This window comes from Hypanus sabinus, chromosome 30 (genome assembly GCF_030144855.1).
Source record: "Hypanus sabinus isolate sHypSab1 chromosome 30, sHypSab1.hap1, whole genome shotgun sequence".
NCBI classification, from domain to species: domain Eukaryota; kingdom Metazoa; phylum Chordata; class Chondrichthyes; order Myliobatiformes; family Dasyatidae; genus Hypanus; species Hypanus sabinus.
Window position 1 is genome coordinate 40,091,822 of NC_082735.1, and position 23,776 is coordinate 40,115,597.

General features: G+C 42.5%; 1 protein-coding gene across 7 annotated transcripts in view; it reads right to left on the reverse strand.

Moving 5' to 3' along the window:
- The window catches only part of LOC132383599 (phosphatase and actin regulator 4-like), a 300,611-nt gene that overhangs the window by 255,703 nt on the left and 21,132 nt on the right, over positions 1–23,776 (reverse strand). For 2 of the 7 annotated variants that reach the window (XM_059954769.1, XM_059954772.1), the window contains exons 2-3: positions 17,352–17,638; positions 1,411–13,028 (exon numbers count right to left, since the gene is read on the reverse strand). The exons of 1 other annotated variant lie outside the window; for it this stretch is intronic. In XM_059954769.1, coding sequence (XP_059810752.1) covers positions 3,582–5,747 — 2,166 coding nt within the window. In that variant the 5' untranslated portion in view covers positions 5,748–13,028; positions 17,352–17,638 and the 3' untranslated portion in view covers positions 1,411–3,581. Of the gene's footprint in view, positions 1–1,410; positions 13,029–17,351; positions 17,639–23,776 lie in introns of those variants that run through there. 4 more of the 7 variants (XM_059954773.1, XM_059954771.1, XM_059954774.1 and 1 more) reach the window with 3 other exon arrangements.

Here is a 23,776-nt window from a genome sequence, read left to right on the forward strand (position 1 = left end):
AAGTGAAACAATATATTGAGTGAATCTCCAGAATGCATCACCTGAAGGGATCATAAGATATAGGAGCAGAATTAGGCCATTTGGCCCATTGAGTCTGCTCCATCATTTCACCATTGCTGATCCATTTTCCCTATCAGCCCCAACCTCTTGACTTCTCCCTGTATCCCTTCATACCCTGACCAATCAAGAATCTATCAACCTTTGTCTTAAATATACACAATGGCTTGGCTCCACAGCTGCTGGTGGCAATGAATTCCACAGATTCACCACTCTGACTAAAGAAATTCCTCCACATCTGTTCTGAAAGGATGTCCCTCTGTTCTGAGGCTGTGTTCTCTGGGTCTTAGGCTTCTCACCATAGGAAATATCCTCTCCGCATTCACTCTATCGAGGCATTTCAACATTCGATGTGTTTCAATGAGGTGTTACGTATTCAGGCAACAACAAATATGAGTTCGGCAAGGGTTTCTTATAACAAACAACACGTTTATTAAACACAGAAAACAAACCCCCAAAAGTAAACAAACACTACCGTAACCGGAAACAGCTGCTGAGCGGCTGTTCAAACAGTTCGTAAAGTGGTATTGCAAAAACAGTTCTTTAAAGTGGTATTGCCAAAAGTTCGATATGCTCACAGTCCATTTAAAAGGAGAGACTTTACAAGACGATTTGAATTCTCTTTCACGTCGCTTGGCTTCGATCCCCGACGTCGAACTTCCCACGAAGAATTCACGAAATAGAACGGCTTAAAGGCACTGACCTTTCCTTCTCCACTACCTTCAATCCTTTCTAGGTCAAACCCAGGGATTAACACGAAGATAGTCAACGAAATCCTTCCGAATAAGGATCAAACAAAGGTCGCCCCCGTTTCACCGTAGAAAGCGATTCTCCTCGATCTTTAACTTCCAACTTCGAATCTTCACTCTCCTCTAATTCCTCGAACTAACAGAATCATAAAGAAACTGCTGGCAATGACCTTTTAAACTTTAGCGTTAAATAAAAACTTCATCCTTCAACTAAACTGCGTCATCTCTTAAAACACGCAGTGGCATGAAGTCAACTTGGCAAATCCAGCCACGAACTGCCCCTCCTCACAGGGTGGGGTCTACCTTTTATAACCTGTAAAAAAAATCCATCACATGATCGCTACTGGCGGGAAAATGACGTCACCACCATCACAAGACCATCACCTCAAGTCCAGTACAGCTTCAACCCCAGTCACATGACAAGGGCTCCACTGTCATGTGTCACGAGTACGTAACACTTCCCTCCAAAAAAACATTTTTGGACTGACAAGAACAAAAATTTTTAACAATTGCTTACAAGAAAAACAAAGGTATAAATTTTATAACATATACAATACACAACACCATCATATAACAGCTTATAAGTCACAATACAGTAGGAGTGTTACAATTGAAAAAAACCACTCCATAAAAAAAATTAGTGTACATTCAACATCGAGATAGACAATCAGCAACCACATTATCTTTACCTTTAATATGAGTCATCACAATATTGTACTCTTGTAACATCAAACTCCAATTTAATAATCTTATGTTTTTGTTTTTCATCTTACTCAGAAAAACTAACGGATTATGATCAGTGTAAACAATAAGTGGTTTCTGAGTTGTACTAACATATACCTCAAAATATTCCAAAGCTAAAACAAGAGATAACAATTCTTTCTCTATTGTCGAATAATTTCTTTGATGCTTATTAAATTTCTTAGAAAAGTAAGCTACTGGATGATCAACCTCATCACCCTCATTCCTTTGCATTAATACTGCTCCTGCAGCCTCATCACTAGCATCTACAGCTAATGAAAAAGGTTTTCCAAAGCCAGGTGCCTTAAGCACAGGTTGTTGACATATCATTGTTTTCAATTTTTCAAATGCTTCTTGACAAGGCACCGTCCATACAAACTTCTCATTCTTCCGCAGAAGGTTAGTTAATGGAAGGGCAACATTAGCAAAATTCTTACAAAATTTCCGATAATATCCTACCATTCCCAAAAACCTTCTGAGAGTCTTTTTCCCCGTTGGAGCGGGAATCTCTAAAATTGCCTGAACTTTTGCCTGAACAGGAGCTACCTTACCTTGACCCACAACATAACCAAGCTAAGTCACAGTGGCATGTCCAAATTCACTCTTAGCTAAATTAATAGTTAAGTTAGCTTTTGAAAGCCTTTCAAACAATTTCTCCATCGCAATAATGTGTGCTTCCCAAGTATCATTTCCTGTCACTAAATCATCAATATAAGCATCAGTATCTTTCAATCCCTGAATCACAAAGTTAATCATCCTCTGGAAAGTACCTGGGGCATTCTTCATCCCAAATGGAAGAACATTATACTCATATAACCCAGATGGAGTTACAAATGCAGAAATCTCTCTACCTCTGTCCGTTAATGGAACACACCAATACCCTTTCAATAAATCAATCTTTGTAAGGAACTTTGCCTTTCCAACTTTATCTACACAATCATCTACTCTAGGAATTGGATATGCATCTGTTTTCGTTACAGTATTCACCTTCCTATAATCCGTACAAAACCTAATACTACCATCTGGCTTTGGCACCATAACACATGGCGAACTCCAATTCGAGTTAGAATGTCTAATGATATTATTCTCTAACATATATTCAATTTCTTTCTCAGCAAGTTCACATTTTTCCATGTTCATCCTATATGGATGTTGTTTAATAGGTTTGGCATCCCCAACATCTACATCATGTAAAGCTATAGTAGTCCTTCTCGGAACATCTGGAAACAAATCCGTATATTTAAAAATTAATTCCTTCATCTGCTGTTTCTGCTCTAACTGTAAATGTGCTAATTTTTCATCAATATTTTCCAGAATGGTTGAATTTGGTAACCTAACAGAAACAATGTTGGATTTAGAATGAAAGTCAGATGAATCATCTATCATGTTCCTAATCAAACTCATTCTCACTAGCCACAACAGTCACAGTATCAGATTGTTTCTCAAAATATGGTTTCAACATATTTATATGGCAAAGTTGTGTTGACCTTCTACGATCTGGAGTTCTTACCATGTAATCCACATCATTGATTTTAGACACAATTTCATAAGGACCATGAAATCTAGCTTGTAAAAGATTTGTCTGCACTGGGAAAAGAACCAACACCTTATCTCCAGGCTTAAACATCCTCATCCTAGCGTCTTTATCATACCAAGTCTTCATTTTCTCCTGAGCCAACTTTAAATTTTCCTTAGCTAAGCTACAAGCTTTATGTAACCTGTCCTTAAATTTCAACACATAGTCCAACAAATTAATGTGTACTTCCTTATTAATCCACTGTTCTTTCAACAAAGCTAAAGGTCCTCTAACTCTATGCCCAAACACAAGTTCAAATGGACTAAAACCTAAAGATTCCTGTACCGATTCCCTTACTACAAATAAAAGCAAGTTTATACCCTCATTCCAGTCACTTTCATTTTCCACACAAAATGTCCTAATCATATCCTTGAGGGTAGAATGAAACCTCTCCAAGGCACCCTGCGATTCTGGATGGTATGCAGACGAAGTGATTTGCTTAGCTCCCAATTTATAAACTATCTGTTGAAACAATCCAGACATAAAATTACTGCCTTGATCAGTTTGTATCTCCTTAGGTAATCCAAAATAAGTAAAAAAAAATTTATAAGGGCCTTTGTCACAGTCTTAGCTTTTATATTCCTAAGTGGTACTGCCTCTGGAAACCTAGAAGAAGTACACATGATAGTCAACAAATACTGATAACCAGTTTTTGTCTTTGGTAATGGACCAACACAATCTACAATAACTTTAGAAAATGGTTCACCAAATGCTGGGATAGGTTGGAATGGAGCTATTGGTGTAACCTGATTTGGTTTACCCACAATTTGACAAGTATGGCACGTTTTACAAAACATCGCCACATCTTTTCTAAGACCAGGCCAGTAAAAATGTTTTAAAATCTTGTCCACAGTTTTCCTTACCCCTTGATGTCCACCTAAAGGCACACTATGAGCTAAAGTCAAAATCTCATTTCGATAAGCTTTTGGAACAACTACCTGGTAAACAACGTTCCAATCTTCACTTGCTGGAATTGTAGGCGATCTCCACTTCCTCATCAACACTCCTTTTTCCAAGTAATATCCTACTGGCACCTTATCAATTTCACTATCTAGTAAAACCTGCTCTCTTAATTTTATAATCTCAGAGTCTCTATTCTGCTCTGCTATCATCTCCTTCGTAGACAAAGATAAATCTTTATAGTCAGACTTACTCCCAGAATCTTGTTCAAACAACGAAGATAAGAAAGTCTCTGACACATCCTCAAAACTCGAATCCTGAGTCGAACAGTCCTGAATAACAACCTCATTCTGCGCATCAATCTTTTTAGCCATAGCTCTAGTCACAACACAGGAAGAATCTGTGTTAGAATTCAACTCTGGTTCCTCTGATTCCATTGTCAAATGCACTTCAGGAAAAACTTGTCCACCTGCCAAGTCATTACCTAACAATAAAGAAATACCCTTCACAGGTAAGCTATGCTGTAATCCTACTTTAACAAATCCAGTAACTAACCCCGACTTTAAATTTACTTTATGTAAATGTACAGGCATAAAATCACTTCCAACACCTCTTATGTAATTTACCTCACCAGTATCAGACTCTTCATTAAACTTCAACACACTGTCTAACATCAATGATTGAGAAGCACCAGTATCCCTAAGGATTTTTATTGGCACCAGAGTAGATCCTTCCTTCAAGGATACAAACCCTTCAGTTACAAAATGATCATATCCCTTTCTAACTTGGTCAGACTCTAACAAAGCCTCATTTGTGTTTATCAAACCCTGTAACTTTACAGGTGCTTCAGTATGTTGCACACAAGCATCTGGAACTGCTTCCTTCTCTTTCTTTTTCAATTTGAAACAGTTAGCTATTACATGGCCAGACTTCTTACAATAGTTACAAGTAAGACCAAACTGTCTTTCCTTCACAGGCTTTCCTTTCTCATCAACTTTCTCATTAACCTCCAATTTAATTTCAAATTTACCTGGAGTCTCTGTGTTATTTTTCCTCTTAAAAATTCTGCCCTGAGGAAATTTGTTCTTATGGATCAAAACATACTCATCAGCTAATCTAGCACAGTCCTGCAATTTATCAGCATCCTTCTCATTTAAGTAGGTCCTTACTTCAACAGGAATGCTTCTTTTAAATTCCTCCATTAAAATCAGCTCTCTCAATGTATCATAGTCCCCATTTACATTTTTAGAAGAAACCCATCTCTCAAAACACATAGCTTTATCATAGGCAAATTCCACATAAGTTTTTTCCACAGACTTTTTCAAACTTCTGAATCTTTCCCTATATGCTTCTGGGACTAACTCATATGCGTTTAAAATATGACTCTTTACAATATCATAATCAAGAGCTTGTGCAGCTGTTAAAGCTGTGTAAACTTGTTGTGCTTTGCCTTTAATTACACTCTGTAACAACACTGACCATTTATCTTTCGGCCACTCTGACATCCGAGCAATAGTTCCAAAATGTTGAAAATACCTTTCCACTTCTGTTTCACTAAATGGAGGGACCAATTTAATTTCTTGACTAGCAACAAACGTTTTTTTAGAACCAGAAGACTGATTCCCAGACTTTAATTCCTCCATTGCATATGCAAATTCTCTCTGCTTTTGTTCCATCTCCAATTTACACCTCTCCAATTTCATTTGTTCGATTTGCAACTGCATCTCCAGATTACTTATTTGAAACGACTCTAAAATCGATTCATCAAAAACACCCGAATCCACAGTGTGACGCGATTTTCCTCTGTATTACAGCCTTAGAAGTAGTCTGCAAAATACCTTTAAGTCGCAATCTACTAGCTATCTCAAACACCTCAGTTTTTCTCGCCTTCGCCAACACCTCCGCAGCTGGCGAAGCCAGAAACTCATCAATATTCATTGCTGCCGAATACCACAACAAGCCAAACAAAAGAACCGAGTAATCCCCGTTTCCAAAACACCGATTTATAAGTCAGCAAGCATTTAAACTCAAATGATTCAATCCAGACGCAGCCCCCATATTTAATGTTACGTATTCAGGCAACAACAAATATATGAGCTCGGCAAGGGTTTCTTATAACAAACAACACGTTTATTAAACACAGAAAACAAACCCCCAAAAGTAAACAAACACTACCGTAACCGGAAACAGCTGCTGGGCGGCTGTTCAAACAGTTCGTAAAGTGATATTGCAAAAACAGTTCTTTAAATTGGTATTGCCAAAAGTTCGATATGCTCACAGTCCATTTAAAAGGAGAGACTTTACAAGACGATTTGAATTCTCTTTCACGTCGCTTGGCTTCGATCCCCGACGTCGAACTTCCCACGAAGAATTCACGAAATAGAACGGCTTAAAGGCACTGACCTTTCCTTCTCCACTACCTTCAATCCTTTCTAGGTCAAACCCAGGGATTAACACGAAGATAGTCAACGAAATCCTTCCGAATAAGGATCAAACAAAGGTCGCCCCCGTTTCACCGTAGAAAGCGATTCTCCTCAATCTTTAACTTCCAACTTTGAATCTTCACTCTCCTCTAATCTCCTCGAACTAACAGAATCATAAAGAACCTGCTGGCAATGACCTTTTAAACTTTAGCGTTAAATAAAAACTTCATCCTTCTTAAAACACGCAGTGGCATGAAGTCAACTTGGCAAATCCAGCCACGAACTGCCCCTCCTCACAGGGTGGGGTCTACCTTTTATAACCTGTAAAAAAAATCCATCACATGATCGCTACTGGCGGGAAAATGACGTCACCACCATCACAAGACCATCACCTCAAGTCCAGTACAGCTTCAACCCCAGTCACATGACAAGGGCTCCACTGTCATGTGTCACGAGTACGTAACAGAGGTCATCCCTCATTCTTCTGAATTCCAGTTAGTAGAGGCCCAGAGTTATAATTGTTCCTCATATGACAAGTCTTTCGATCCCAGAATAATTTTCAGGAATCTGCTTTGAACTCTCTCCAATGTAAGCACATCCTTTCTTAGATAAGAAGGAAAGTGGAGAAAAGAAGAAGATGGATAATGTTGCAGTACAAAACCTTAGTTACTGAAAGCCTCAATCACAGAAAAGAGAAAATCTGCAGATGCTGGAAATCCAAGCAACACACACAAAATGCTGGAGGAACTCAGCAGGCCAGACAACATCTATGGAAAAGAGTAAACAGTCAACATTTTGGGCTGAGACACTTCATCAGGACTGGAGAAAAAAGATGAAAAGCCAGGGTAAGAAGGTAGGGGTAGGGGAGGAAGAAATACAAGGTAGCAGGTGATAGGTGAAACTGAGGGGGGAGGGGTAAAGTAAGGAACTGGAAAGTTGATTGGTGAAAGATATAAAGGGGTGGAGAAGGGGAAATCAGATAAGAGAGGACAGAAGTCCATGGAAGAAAGGGAAGGGGGTGGAGCACCAGAGGGTGGAGATGGGCAGGTAAGGAGATAAGGTAAGAGAGTGAGTGTCAGGGTCCGATCCGGAACCGCGTAACGGGTTTTGATCCGGTCCGGGGGTTCCAGACTCCGGGTCCAGCAGTTGTCCCTCCCGTCACCCGTGATCTAGTTAGGACCCTCCTGGTTCAAGGAGACACACCTGTAACTCATTGAGCTGCAGGTGTTTATAAGGGGCCTTGGGACTGGGACCAGACAGGTGGTCGTTTTGTTCTGTTTCCCGTTTCTCCGCCGGCTCCGAACTCATCTCTGCATTCTGTTATCCCACCCGGGCTCAGACCTATTCTTCACCATGCTTCTCTGCCCGTACCAGTACTGCCAGATTGGTCTGCTCCCCCACCTTTCTTCCCATGCGCTGGTCCTGCTTCTCCGCTTGGTTTTGTTTTTCGTGCGGTCGTGCTGTCTGCCGGCCGTTTCCTCATTTCCCATTGTCATGGCTGTTGTGTTGGTCAACCTGGACCTATGCCCGTTCCTACCCCTTGCCCCTGTCGGGCACGTCTGGCCGACCTGCCTCGGCCCGGCAGTGGTTCTGCCTGCTCCTATCCCTTGCCTCTGCCGGGTGCATTTGGCCGACCTGCCGTGGCCCAGTGGGGGTCCTGCCTGTTCCTATCCCTTGCCTCCGTCGGGCGGATCTGGCCGACCCGGAGGTGGTTCCGCCCCTCCTTCTCTTCCGCCCGAAATCTGGGATAGTGCCTGCACCCGCCTAGGGGCCCGCATCGTGCCCAGGCCTCCGGTGTTTCCACCTGGGAGGCGCCCCTACCCGGGATACATGCGGCCCGCCCAGGGAGGGCTCTCCACTAGCCTATCGCCACCTAGACCTGTCTGTCTGCCCGCCCGTCTGAACCCTGGGAGCCTGTCTACCTGAACTCAAACTTTGGGAGCCCGCTCCGCTCTGCCTGCCTGAACTTCAGGAGCCGCTCTGCTCTGCCTGCCTGCCTGAACCCGGGGACCTATCTACCTGTCTGCCTGCCTGAACCTGGGGACCTGTCTGCCTGCCTGCCTGAACCTGGGGACCGGTCTGCCTGCCTGCCTGAACCTCGGGGACCGGTCTGCCTGCCTGCCTGAACCTCGGGGACCGGTCTGCCTGCCTGCCTGAACCTCGGGGACCGGTCTGCCCGCCTGCCTGAACCTCGGGGACCAGTCTTCCAGCCTGCTTGAACCCCGATGACCTGCCTGCCTGAACCTGGGGACCTGTCTGCCTGCCTGCCTGAATCCTGGGAGTCTGTCTACTGGACTTTGAACTTTGGGAGCCCGCTCTGCTCTGCCTGCCTGAACTTCGGGAGCCACTCTGCTCTGCCTGCCTGAACTCTGGGAGCCCGCTCCGCTCCGCTCTGCCTGAACTCCGGGAGCCCGCTTTGCTCCGCCTGCCTGAACTCCGGGAGCCCGCTCCGCTCCGCCTGCCTGAACTCCGGGAGCCCGCTCCGCTCCGCTCTTCCTGAACTATATCTGCCTGAACCCCAGCTACCCTTAAGTGCCATGGCATCCCCATCCTGTCCTCCCCCTAGTACTTCAGTGCCTGCGTCCTGCCTTTGGGTCCATCTGGCCCCCCCCCGATAGGGAGATGGGAATGGGGAATGCTGAAGGGTGGTGGTGGGTGGCCATTACTGGAATTTTGAGAAATCGATGATTGTGCCATCAGTTGGAGCTATCCAGAGAGAATTTAAGTTGTTTCTCCTCCAGCCTGAGTGTGACCTCATCATGGCATTAGAGGAGGCCATGGACTGACATGTCAGAATGGGAATGGGAAGTGGAATTAAAATGAGTGGTCACTGGAAGACCCTGCTTTTTCTCTTGCTCAGAGCATAGGTGGTTGGTGAAGCAGTCTCCCAATCTAAGACGGTCTCACTGATATACAGGAGGCAGCACTGGGAGTAGCATATACAGTAGCTGACTCCAACAGACTCACAGGTGAAGTGTTGCCTTACCTAGAAGGACTGTTTGAGGCCCTTATTGGTAGTGAAGGAGGAGGTTTAGGGGCAGATATAGCATTTGTTCCACTTGCAAGGATAAGGGCCAGGAGGGAGATCATTGGGGAGGGATGATTGGATAAGGCAGTCGTGCAGGAAGTGATCCCTGCGGAAAGCAGAAAGAGGGGTGAGGGAAAGAGATTCTTGGTGGTAGGATTCCGTTGAAGGTGGTGGAAGTTACAGAGAACTATGTGCTGGATGCAGAGGCTGGTGTGATGATAGGTGATGACACAAGGAACCCTAAGTCTGGTGGGTTAGCGGGAGGATGGGGCGAGGGCAGACATGCGCAAAATATAAGATGTAATTGAGGGCAGAGTTGATGGTGAAGGAACAAGGACTTCTTAGATCTGGAATGAAAAGCCTCATCCTGAGAGCAGCGGAGATGGATGAATTAAGGGAAGGGGATGGCACGTTTACAAATAACAGGGTGGAAAGAGGTGTGGTCCAGGTGGTTCCTGAACCAATGTGGATAACTTTACTCATCTCAAAACTGAACTGGTTCCATAATCTAAGGACTCTACAACTTGTGTTCTCACTATTACTTATTTACTATTATTGTTCTAGTTCTATTTTTTTCTCAGCTCAAGCCTGTAAAACCTGAGGTACAAGGCATAACTAAGCACACTCATTTCTCAACTGCTAGGAACTTTCAGACTATTCTAGTAGTGCTTAGTACTGTGGCTTTCAGGAGATTTACATAAATACTGCTGTGTAGGCCGAGATTGTTTAATGCTATTGAGTAATGACTTTGGGATGATACCAGTGTAAATATTATTATTGGGACAATTTATACCCTGTTCATGTTCCATAATCTTTCAACCTCCACTCTTAATTCAGCATATTTCTAGTGCTTTTTTACTTATTGATTTCTCTATGTTATCAGAGTTTGGGGTGGCCATATCTATTAAGTAAATTGTTCTTGCTTGTTATGTCCTGATGGTTATTATGGATTGCCTTATCTGTAATAATGAATCAGTCTTAGAATAGTTTGTAGGGCTCTGACTCACAAACTAGTTCAGACTTGTATTTATAGTAAGGTATGGTTTCTTTTATGAGTTTGTCGTCTAAAGCGAGATTTTGGTGAATGATGTTTGCCACTTGACTGTGTATGTGTAAGTAATCAGACTAAGTTAAATTCCTGCAGAATCCTGTAATGTGTTGGATTGTTTCTGTTTCTCTTGGCATTTTCTACATTTATCGTCTTGAATTTGTTGGTCTTTTATTTTTTTTTTGCTAATTTCTTTAGCTAATTTTGGTCCTGCATTGCTACAAAGAACCTTTTTGTTTCTGGGAAGAACTCTTCAACTCTGAGCTGGGCATTCGACACTTTCTTGTCGACATCTAGTCCGCTCAGACCATGGGGATGTCTTCCATGGTGGGTCATGCTCTTCCATTGATTAACTTTTTATTTAATAGTGATAATTTCTTTATTTTTCTGAATTGTGCTCTCTTTAAAGTTTAGTGGCATGTACTTCTTATTGGAACTGTATATGCTTGTATGGAGTGTTAAATCCTGTTTTTGTTGATGAAAGTATATCCATAGAAGTTTTACCTGACTATTGTGTAAATTTTTAAGGTCTGTTATTCCTCTTACTCCATCTGCTCTAGGTTGTGTTAATCTAAGCACATTCAAGTGTACATAGTATTTTTGGAAATTTGTCATTTCATTTCTTATTTTTCTTTGTAAGTTTACCAAATCGGTTTCGAACCAAGATAGTACATTAACGAGAGACTGCATTAATATAGGTATAGCAAAAGTGTTTATTGCCTTTGTTATTTTTTTACAATTGAGCTCTGTTTGGCAGATTTTCTTAAGCCTTGAAGTAAATTCTGTCGAAGGGTTTCCCATTATCACAGTATGATCTATTTTCTTTGCTTGTGGATATCCCAGATATTTATATGTTCCATATTCATCTATCAGTTGTATTGTATCCTGCTGCTCTGTTTTGTATTCTATTGGCTCTACTGCATCTTTCTTTCTGTGTAATGTTCTGCACTCCTCTAGTCCTAAGTTCATGTTTATATCTTTAGATAATAGTTCTACTATTTGAGTTAATTGCTTTAGCTTTTCTGATACTGTACAAGGAAACACAATAGAATCAATAAACAACTGCACACAGACAGACAGACATACTTTATTGATCCTGAGGGAAATTGGGTTTCGTTTTAGTTGCACCAACCAAGAATAGTGTAGAAATATAGCAATATAAAACCATAAATAATTAAATAATAACAAGTAAATTATTCCAAGTGGAAATAAGTCCAGGACCAGCCTATTGGCTCAGGATGTCTGACACTCCAAGGGAGGAGTTGTAAAGTTTGATGGCCACAGGTGGGAATGACTTTCTATGACGCTCAGTGTTACATCTCGGTGGAATGAGTCTCTGGCTGAATGTATTCCTGTGCCTAACCGGTACATTATGGAGTGGATGGGAGACATTGTCCAAGATGGCATGCAACTTGGACAGCATCCTCTTTTCAGACACCACCGTCAGAGAGTCCAGTTCCACCCCCACAACATCACTGGCCTTACGAATGAGTTTGTTGATTCTGTTGGTGTCTGCTACCCTCAGCCTGCTGCCCCAGCACACAACAGCAAACATGATAGCACTGGCCACCACAGCCTCGTAGAACATCCTCAGCATCGTCTGGCAGATGTTAAAGGACCTCAGTCTCCTCAGGAAGTAGAGACGGCTCTGACCCTTCTTGTGGACAGCCTCAGTGTTCTTTGACCAGTCCAGTTTATTGTCAATTCGTATCCCCAGGTATTTGTAAACCTCCACCATGTCCACACTGACCCCTTGGATGGAAATGGGTCACCGGTGCCTTAGCCCTCCTCATGTCCACCACCAGCTCCTTAGTTTTTTTCACATTAAGCTGCAGATGATTCTGCTCGCACCATGTGACAAAGTTTCCCACCGTAGCCCTGTACTCTGCCTCATCTCCCTTGCTGATGCATCCAACTATGGCAGAGTCATCAGGAAACTTCTGAAGATGGCAAGACTCTGTGTTGTAGTTGAAGTCTGAGGTGTAGATGGTGAAGAGAAAGGGAGATAGGACAGTCCCCTGTGGAGCCCCAGTGCTGCTGACCACTCTGTCTGACACAGTGCTGCAAGCGCATGTACTGTGGTCTGCCAGTCAGGTAATCAATAATCCATGACACCAGGGAAGCATCCACCTGCATCACTGTCCGCTTCTCACTCAGCAGAGCAGGGCGGATGGTGTTGAACGCACTGGAGAAGTCAAAAAACATGACCCTCACAGTGCTCAACGGCTTGTCCAGGTGGGTGTAGACAATGGCATCCTCGACTCCTAGTCGGGGCTAGGCGAACTGGAGGAGGTCTAAGTGTGGCCTAACCATAGGCCGGAGCTGCTCTAGAACAAGTCTTTCCAGGGTCTTCATGATTTGGGAGGTCAATGCCACCGGTCTGTAGTCATTGGAGCCACTGGGGCGAGGCCTTCGGTACAGGGACGAGGCAGGACGTCTTCCACAGCACAGGAACCCTCTGGAGGCTCAGGCTCGGGTTGAAGACATGGTGAAGTACTCCATATAGCTGGGGGCACACACAAAGATGGGCAAACAACCAGTGTGTTAAAGACACCAAATTGTATCAATACAAACAAAAAAAGAAAATAATAATTAACAAATGATAAATAATATTGTGAACGTGATTTGAAATTGAGTCCATAGGTTGTGGAGCGTTTTTCACCTGAAATGTTAACTGTTTCTCTTCCATCTGATACATCCTAACCTGCTGAGTGATTCCAGCATTTTCTCTTTTTACTCAGACAATGCATGTTTTTTGATATTTTTGATGGATCTGTCATATTAGACAAGATTAATTAGTCTAGGGATCTACTCTATCTGACTTTCATTCTGTTTAAGATGATATTGGTGAAGCACAGTGACTTCTAGTCAGCAGCAAATAAAACTATAAATTACTGTATTAATCACACTTTTTCTGGTAAACAATCACTGCAACCAATAGTCTGTAACTTCCCATGCAGAGCTGAGCTTCTGAACTGCCTATACAATCTGGCATTTTTGTGGTGTGAACTGAAGTCTCTCAATAGTGCAGAACAGATGCAGTGTGGAATGTATGGGCTGAATCAAGGTGGCAGGGCCTGAGAGTGAGGAATGAGCCAATATCTGACCATTGCTGAAGTGGGCTTGGAGGCAATTTGATGTGGCAAAACTGAGGTGAGGCTGCGGGATGCAGGCTTGGGCCTGAGAGTGAGGAAAGATTCAAGGTTTGATTAATTAAAGCGCTGGGCCGAATTGGAAAGGGTGGGTATGGGCTGAATCGAGCTGGTGGGGCCCAGGCTGAGAGCATATCAAAGTAGCAGGGCCTGAGTTTGAGAGCAGGGAATGACTTGAGGTTTGATCGATTTAAGTGCTGGGTCAAATTGTAATGGTTGGGTACAGGCCAAATCAAGGCTGCGGGGCCTGGGCCCGAGAACATAGTAAAGCAGCAGGACCTGCATCCAAGTGTGAGAAATGACCCAAGGTTTGGACAATTCAAGTGCCAGGTCAGATTGAAAAGTCAGGGTGTCGGGGCCAGAGGAGGGACAGGCCAGTTCAGCTTGCTGCTCTGCAAGGTTTACTTGTCTCTGCACTGAATTAAGTTTGTGGCCTGTAACTAATGAGTTACTGGATGAGCTACAGTATGATTGGATTCGTGGGTGTGGACTCACTTTTGTGAATTTCATTGGTTTGCTTGCTTTTGTTGTTTGCACAATTTGTTTTTTTTCTACACATCGGGTATTTGACGGTCTTTTTTTATTAGTTTTTTAATACATTTTCTATATAAGTACAGATAAAAAAAACCCAGATCAAAATGAAGGACATTGATACAGAGCAAAAATAAGCATACAATAACAATTTGATACAGAGAAAGATAATTGAAAAAGCACCCAAATTGAAGACAAGTAAAATTAGTATCCTCCCCAAGCCCCACAACACAAAACAAAAAAAGGAAACTCCAGACCACCCACAACACAATATAGAGAATATAAATCAGGACAATCAAACCCCCAAACTGTGAATACACTTAGCAGCAGAAGATATTAATGCCTACTACCAAAAGAAAAAGGAGCTGAAAACATGGGACCAAAAAAAACCTTAGTTAGGAGGAAGGTTATGAAAGTACTCAATAAAAGGTCCCCAGGCCTTATGGAACTTTAAGTCCGAATTAAGAATTGAATAATTAATTTTTTCAAGGTCCAAGCAGACCATAATATCATTAAGCCATTGAGCATGCGTGGGCGGGGCAACATCTCTCCATCTAAGAAGGATTAAACGTCTAGCCAGGAGAGAGGCAAATGATAATATTCGACACTTAGACGAACTCAGACGTAAATCTGTCTCACCCCAGAAACCGAACAGAGCAATTAAAGGGTTTGGTTCTAGGTGGTGATTCAGAATATACGATAACGTTATAAAGACATCTTTCCAAAATTTCTCCAAGCTAAGACAAAACCAGTACATATGAATGAGAGAGGCCTCGCTCCTTTTGCATTTATCACAAAGCGGACTGATGTTAGCATAAAATCGAAATAATTTAGATTTAGGCATATGGGCTCTATGAACAATCTTAAACTGTAAGAGGCAATGGCGAGCACAAAGAGAGGTTGTATTAACCGATTTGAGAATTGAGTCCCAAGTCTCATCAGATAAGGAGGTATTTAAATCCTGCTCCCATGCCATTTTAATTTTATCCACAGGGGCTCGTCGTAAGGCTGCTAATTTATCTTGAATACTTGATATTAAACCTTTACCTAGTGGATTAATGGAAAGAAAAAAGTCCATAACATTTTTCTCAGGCATTTCAGGGAAGTTAGGAATTAAAGGAACAATAAAGTGTCTAATTTGGAGATATCTAAAAAAATGATTGAACTTAGCAGAGAGCTGTTGAAAAGAAGCGAAGCGATTATCAATAAAAAGATCTTCAAAATGTCTAATGCCCTTCCTATACCAAACATGGAATGCTGAATCGTACGTAGTAGGTAGAAAAAGGTGATTATGTACGACAGGGCTGGAAACGGGAAAACCATGGAAACCATAAAATTTCCTAATCTGAGCCCAAATACGCAAAGTGTGTCTAACAAGAGGATTAACTATTAATCTGAACAAACTACTAGGGAGTACATAGCCAAGAAGTGCAGAGATAGATAGTTCTTTAGTGGAGCTCAACTCCATTGCCACCCAATTAGGGCACTCGGATTGGCCATGGAAAAAAGACCAAAAGGTAGCACAACATATATTGGCTGCCCAGTAATATAAACGAAAGTTAGGTAAAGCCATGTCACCCTCTTTTTTAGGTTTTTGGAGATAGACTTTATTAATTCTAGAGCGCTTATTCTTCCACAGATATGACAAAATAATAGACTCTAAGGAATCAAAAAAAGATTTAGGAATAAAAATTGGGATTCATTGAAATAAGTATAAAAGTTTAGGGAGAACATACATTTTAACAACATTAATACGACCTACCAAAGACATAGATAGAGGTGACCATTGTACCAGACTGCAAGATTGGCAAAATTTTCATGAAAGAGATCTTGAAACTTTCTTGTGACTGTAATCCCAAGATAGGTAAATTGATTATGGACTACTTTAAAAGGGAGATCACGAAATATTAATTCTTGTGCTTCTTATTAATTGGGAAAAGTTTGCTCTTATGTAAATTAAGTTTATAGCCAGAGAACTGGCTAAACTGGTCAAGAAGTGAAAACATTGGAGGTAAGGATGTGGATGGATTTGAAAGAAAAAGTAATAAGTCATCAGCATAAAGAGAAACTTTATGCTCAACACCCCCTCTCCAAATCCCGGTCAATTCAGGACAGTTTCGAAATGCTATCGCCAAAGGTTCTATAGCCAAATCAAAGAGAAAGGGACTTAAAGGGCATCCCTGACGGGTGCCACGTTTGAGGTTAAATAACTGGGATTTCTGAAAATTTGCTAAAACAGAGGCAGTAGGACATAAATACAGCAATTTGATCCAAGAGATAAAACTTTGACCAAAGTCAAATTTGTCTAAAACTGCAAAAAGGTAGTTCCACTCTATACGATCAAATGCTTTCTTGGCATCGAGGGAAATAACACATTCAGGAATCCCAGTTGGAGGTGAATATAAAATATTGAATAGACGCCGAATGTTTAAAAAAAGGAGACGGTTTTTAATAAAACCAGTTTGAACGGTCTTTTTTTAATATAGCTTCTATTGGGTCTCTTTGTTTTATGGTTGCCTGTAAGGAGATGAATCACAAATAGATACTTGATAATAAATGTACTTTGAAATTTGACCTCTATAAAGCTGAGAACAATGAAAGATCACCTCAAAGAAATGTACTACTTTCTAAGACAATCGAACAGGGTAGTTTCAGGGAGAATGAGTCTTTGAGTGGAACTAGTGAATTGCTTTGCTACAAGGCCAGTATCAACCCTATGTGCCAAATGCCCTCTTTCTGTGCTATAGCTGTTCAATGGTTCTACAATTTTGAGACAGCCTTGAATGAGGGGTGACAATAAAGCAAGGGAGAGGTCATTTAGAAATGAAATGAGGAGAAACTTCTTCACCCACAATATTTGGTATTTGCTACAGAGGATGGCTGTGAAACTACTGTCATTGATACAAGAATACAAGAAGATGCCAAGAGTAGATCATCTGGACCTGCAAACTTGTCTTACCGTTCATTATGATCAAGGTAAATCTGGCTTAGGTCTCAGTCCCACATAGGCCTCAATTCCTACAACTTTCAAAACCCAGACTACTGTAGCAGTAAGGTAGCAGTACCACTTACTGTAACAACATATAATACTCTGCGAGGAATTTCAGGTTAGTATTTAGCACTATAGTAACAGAGTGGTTACTTACTTACAACCTGTTACACCTGCAGGCTTTTAGAGCAGCAATGAAGTCCTCCATTTCTCTCTCCCCTTGGCCATCTTCTCTAAACAATCTTGGTCTTGGCAGCATTCTGGGCTTCCTTCATCATGCCAGTAGCCTCCTCTTGGTTTTCTCTACTGTCAGACATACAAATCCTGGGTGGAGCCTTAGGAATACTGTCGCACCCAGGTGTAGAAATATTCTTCATGGCTGTTTCCATAACAATTTTCTTTTTGATCAGTCAAGGTTGTTAGCCCTGAGCTGAATCTCCGAACCTGGAGGATCGATGGAGCACTGTTAGCTTGGCCTCTACCCTTTGCCTGTTTGGCATGGGTGAACCTACCAAGAGCCAAAGCATAAAGCCCTGACCGTAGCCAACGTAGCTCTCCGAGTCATTGAGGCACACAAATCTCCAAACCATAACAAGGTTGTGGTCCTCTTAGAGGGGTGTAGCTTTTAGCACAGCCTTATTGCAACTTGGGCTGTCGTTGTTTGGAGTTCAATTCCAATGTCGTAGGTAAGGAGTGTGTAGGTCCTCTCCAAGGTGGAATGTGTGGATTTCCTCCAGGTGCTTCAGTTTTCTCCCACAGTCCAAAGACATACTGGTTAGTAGGCTAATTGGTCATTGTAAATTGTCCAGTGATTAGGCTAGCGTTAAATCAGGGGTTGCTGGGCAGCGCTACTCAAAGGGCTGGAAGAGCCTCTGTATCTCTAAATAAAATATAATTTCAAGTTCATGACCACCCAAACAATTAGATTCTGCTTTTTCCTCCCACAACCTTTAAAGCTCCTTTGCACATGCAAACATGAGGCAAGTATATCCAGTTTGTCAGCACCATTTGGATAGCATTCATCCAGGATTTATGAGTGAAGGCTTGGGATGATTGCGCCACCATTTTATGATGAAGGATTCTTGTCTTTCCTGTCCAGTGGAAGGAAATAGACAGGTGGGGAACCAGAAATGAAATCTTGTGATGCTGGAATAACTTCTCTGGGCAAGTATTCTTTTTCTTTTATCTGTCTTCAGCCAAATAGCAAAACTAAGCCATCCAAACACTCTGGGCTTGTACCCGAGGCCAGGAATTGTTAGTGCAAGGACTCAGCTGCAATTTCATACCATGTCAGGTGTTGAATAAGTAAATAGCGAGGGTACTCAGCTGGTCAGGCAGCATCTATGGAGGGGAATACTGGCCTCAAATGTCCATTGTTTATTCATTTCCTTTCCATAAATGCTGCCTGATCTGCTGAGTTCTTCCAGCATTTTGTGCATGTTACTCTGAATTTCCAGAATCTCTTGTGTTAATAATAATGAGGGCACTTGGATTTCTGCACTAATTTCCCTGTGATGTTTCCCACAAAGCACATTCACTTTTTAAATATGAATTATACAGTCCAAAGTAAAATTATTATCCAAATATGTATATGTCACCTGAGATTTATTTTCTTGCAGGCATTCACAGTAGAACAAAGAAATACAATAGAATCACTGAAAAACTACACTCAAAAGACAAACTATGCAAATACAAAACATAATAATAATAATAATGATAATTGTAATAAATAATACTGAGAACTTGAGTTTTTTTAAAAAAAAATTATTAGTTTTTCAAAACATTTTACAAATTAAAAACCCCAAATCCCAATGAGGAATATTAAAACAGTGCAAAATTAAGCATATAATAACAATATGTTTCAAAGGAAGAGAATTTAGCAAAAAAAAAAGCACCTAAATTAAAGACAAGTAAGCTTAGTGTCCTCCCCAAGCCCCACAACACAAGAAAAAACAACAGCAACTCCAGACCAACCACAACACAATATAGAGAGTATAAGTCAGGACAGCCAAGCTCCCAGACTGTGAATACACTCAGCAACAGAGGATAATAATGCTTTCTACCAGAAAAAAAAGGAGCTGAAAGCAAGAGACCGAAGAGAAAAAAAAACCCTAGTCAAGAGGAAAGTTATGAAAGTACTCGATAAAAGGTCCCCAGACCTTATGGAACTTTAGAGAACATGAGTTTTAAAGTCCTTGAACCTGAGTCCATAGGTTGTAGGTTCTCCACAGCAGTCAGCTTGTTCTGTGAACCTGTCCTGATTTTGCCCACCATTCTCAGCAATAAACAATCTTCCAATGAGTAGATATTTCCAAGGCACGGGTCCCATTCTGCATTCTGAGTGGGCCACACTTGGCAGCAGGAGTGTGAATCTCTGATGCAGAAACTCCAATAACTATGATGTGTGAATCTGAACCCAGCTGCCGATGCTGTTCTCAGATCCCTTTCCTCCATCTGTTCAGAATGCTCTGACCACATATCTATACTAACAAGGCAAACTGCTTTAATCACAATAATATTTGCCCTGAAATCACCTAGTGTTTGCCTGATTCTTTGGGAGTTGGCTTACCCTGATTCATATTGTTACAAGTCTCATTCACATATTTGTCACCTCTACATTGAACTATTCCAATGCTCTCCCACCTACACTCATGAGCACTTAAGTTCACCCAAAATTCTAGTGTTCTAATTCATACCAAATCCCCTTCAATTACTTCATCTGTATTCAGTGCCAGGCCAGCACATGCCACCCATTGCTTTCTCTTTCTTATTTCTGAAATCTCCTCCAGAGGTTATGGTGGGATTCAGATTGACTTGGCTCTGCCTTACTCATTCTGTGATGGTCATTACAGTTACAGGTTAGGACTTCACAAGGATACAGCTGAACAAATAGGCGGATGTTTGGTAAATGAAACCTAATGTAGATGCATGTGATAGCTTTTTCTGTGCCTTAAAACTCTATTATGTAGGAAGAATGCAGTAAGGCAGATCAGCTAAATAGTGCAATTTTAATAGTCTGGAGGCCACCAGGTTTACTTTCTTCAGGACTTTGAAAGGTCCAATGAACTTGGGCACGTAACTTTCTAGACTACATCCAGAGAGGCAAATCCTGAGTGGGCAGCCAGCCCTACTGCCCCGGCTGCAAAGACGTCTCTGTCTTCTCCTTTGGTTAGTCTTGGTTTCTCCCTTCTGGGTAGAGGCCAGCAAAATCTCTCATGACCATCTCCATTTGTGCTTGCAGCACTAGATGAGATCTTTGGCTGCAGGAACCCTAAACTTGGTCTCCTGCTCCAAGAAGAATGGTAGATGATACCCAAACTGGCACAAATGGCGACATTTCATGCACTGAATGCTGTAAAGGGATGTGGGCGACCTCTGCCCATATCAAATGGTTGCACCACTCATCAGGTCTTTCTGAGGCCAGGCATCTTAGGGTTCATTCGAAATTTTGGTTGACCTGTTATAGCTGGTTGTTGGAGTGTGGATGAAACCCAGGGGAATCGTACACCCTCTAGAAATGTGATACTAATAGTGGACCATGATCTGTGACAACATCCACCAGGAATCCGTGGTCCAGGACAATTTTGGCATCTCTGCTGCAGATGGTAGTTTATCCAAGGCAATGCATTTGCAGGCCTTCGAAAACCGATTGACAATTACCACAATGACAGTCTTCTCCTTGGATGGTAGAAGGCCCATAACAAAGTCCATGAAGATGTGCACCCATGGTCATTTCAGAACAGGTAGAAGATGAAGGAGCCCTTGAAGTTGGGTGTGGGGCTCCTTGTTCTGGGCGCACACCTTGCATGCCTGCATGTTTCGTCAAAAGTCTTTTGTCACTCTGTGCCACCAATACCTTCACTTGATAAACTTGAGGGTCTTGGCAATCCCTGGGTGAGCAGTCATTCTCGATACTCCATTGGAGTATCCGTGACCAGACAGAACTTGGGATGAACAGTCAACCTGGAGAACCATTCTTAAGAATCTTCCTTTGCAATTGGGCTTTGCGAACAAGTTTGTTGATTCCCTAACAAAATGGCACTACCATCTTATCTTGGGACAAAATGGTGGTGGGCTGTTCCTCTCATCAGGTTCATCAAACTGATGGGTCAAGGCATCTGGTTTTTGGTTTTTTGACCCTGGTCGATAAGTCAGGATGAAATTAATGTGGTTAAAGAACAGAGATCATACGGCCTGCCTCGAATTCAGTCCCAAAAGGTTTAAAGAGTTCTAGCCAGTGACACCATTCTTCCAAAGCTAACTTAACCGCAAGTAGCTCTTGATTCCCAATCTAATAGTTTCTCTCTGCCGTGGATAATCACCTGGAGAAAATGCACGTGGATGCAGTTTACTGTCTGAAGGTGACCATTGAGGCAACACTGCACCCACTCTGATGTCTGAGGCATCCATCTCCATGATGAAGGGAAGGTCCAGAACAAGAAAATCCAAGATGGGAGCTGATGTGAACCATTGTTTAGGCTTTACAAAAGCTGCCTCCGCATTGGTAGTCCAGACAAAGGGACCTGTGGATTTCTTAATTATTGTCGTTAGCGGAGCTGTCACCAAGCTGAAGTTTCTGATGAAGTATCGGTAAAAGTTAGCAAACCCTCGGAATCACTGGACTTGTTTGGCACAGGATGGTTGTGGCTAATCCTGGGTCTTCATAGTGTACATCTTGAGATGCCTACTGGAGATGATGAAACCCAAAAAATTGGACTTCTCCAGCTTGACGTAAAGTCCATGGTCTAGAAGCCTCTTTAAAATGTCCCTGATGTGAGTGACAAGCTCCTTCATGGACTGTGATAAAATTAGGAAATCATCCAAGTAGACCAAAGCATACTTATGGAGAATACCCCAGTGTACATCATTTATAAAGGCTTGAAAATCTGCTGGAACATTTGCAAGACTGAAGGGCTTAGTCAAGTACTCACAGTGCCCTGCTGGTACATTGAATATGGTTTCCACTCAATCCTTCCTTTATGCGGACTAGATCATATGCCTTCTGCAGGTCTAGCTTTGTGAATACTCTTTCCTATTGGAGAATCTTGAAGGCCATATTCATGACTGGAAGTGGGTATGATTCTTGGCTGTCATGCAGTTTAACCCCCTATAATAATGCTCGGCCGTAGGCTCCCACCTTTTTTTTTAATACAAGAAAGAAGGCTGAACCAGCTGGTGAAGTGGAGGGTTGAATGAAACCCATGGCAAGCGCTTTCTTTATATACTCTTCCATTGTGCTTCTTTTTGGGCCTTTGACCACTTATAGTCAACCCCATAGAGGGTAAGTACCAGGCAGTGGGTCTTTAACACAGATGTAGGGCTGGTTCAGTGCAAGAGCTGAGGCATTTCTCTTGCTGTCTTTCAAATCCTTGTAAATGGAAGGAACTTTGAATGTTCCTTCAAGGACAGCATCTGAGGTGGTAGGGTTGATTCAACAGACCTTCACGTCTCCTCCCTAGGTTCATGTCTCCTTCATTGAAGCAGTGACCAAATCACAGTCCAAATCCTCGTCCGTATCCTCAGGCGAAGACAATGATGTGTTACAGGGGGTCCTTGTGCCCCCAGGAACTGGCTCCAAGGGTCTGCGTTTAGGAGTTTTTCTTTTAGTCAGGACCTGATGGCTGGATCCCTTAGGCTTGGCTGTAATGAGTTCCCGACTGCCTGGGCACCTCCTTGGTCTTCACCTGAACTAGATATTCCCTCTCTCTAATTCCAGCATGCCCCTACTAGACAGGGTTGGATCATGCACAGGCCCATTTGTTGGGACCAGCTTGTCTGTCTTTGAGGGTAGGACTAGGTCTCCAGAAGTCTTCAGGTTACCTTGCACTGTAATCTGCCCCCTTGGTCATTGGTCTCGGGTGAGTCTGGGACTGGACCAAGCAATGATTCTACCTTTCTTCCAGTCCATAGATGGGTTATTCTGGGACAGCCAAGGGTGCCTGAGGACCAGGGCTAAGAGAGGTGAGCCAATGATGTAGAATCTAATGTCCTCCACATGATCCTCAATCCTCATCTGCAAGACCGAAGACTGTTGCAGGATCTGCCTGGAACCCAGCAGACAGCCATCCAAGACAGTTGTGGACATGGAATGGCTGAACTCTCTCAGCATTATGTTGAGCTGACGGGCAGTCCGCAAGTCCAGGAAATTTTCATCTGCCTCAGAGTATACAAAAGCCCTCACCTCTCTTCAGTTCTTACCCCAGGAGATTTCCGCCTTCATTGTGACGCCCAAATCCACAGGGGTTGGGTGTGGTGGCTGCAACAGTTGCATCGCAGTTCTCCCAGCATAGGAAAGTCGTAGCAGCTCTCCTGATGGTTGCAGCCCGCAGGTGACCTGTATCCCCGCAGTAATAGCAGCAGCCTTGCCTCCGACACTGGCAGAGAATCTCGGGCAGTCATTTTGTATGGGCTCGTCAGGATCTTGAGCATGGGACGGGCTGGTTAAGCTCTGAGGTCGGGAAGTGGAACTATGAAGCGTTAAGGCTGGGCTCAGTCTAGCCCTCTTCGACCCCTTGAAGTAGTCCCACTTTCACTCTGCCAGAGGAATATTGAGATGAATGGACTGGCAGATCAGAACCTCTA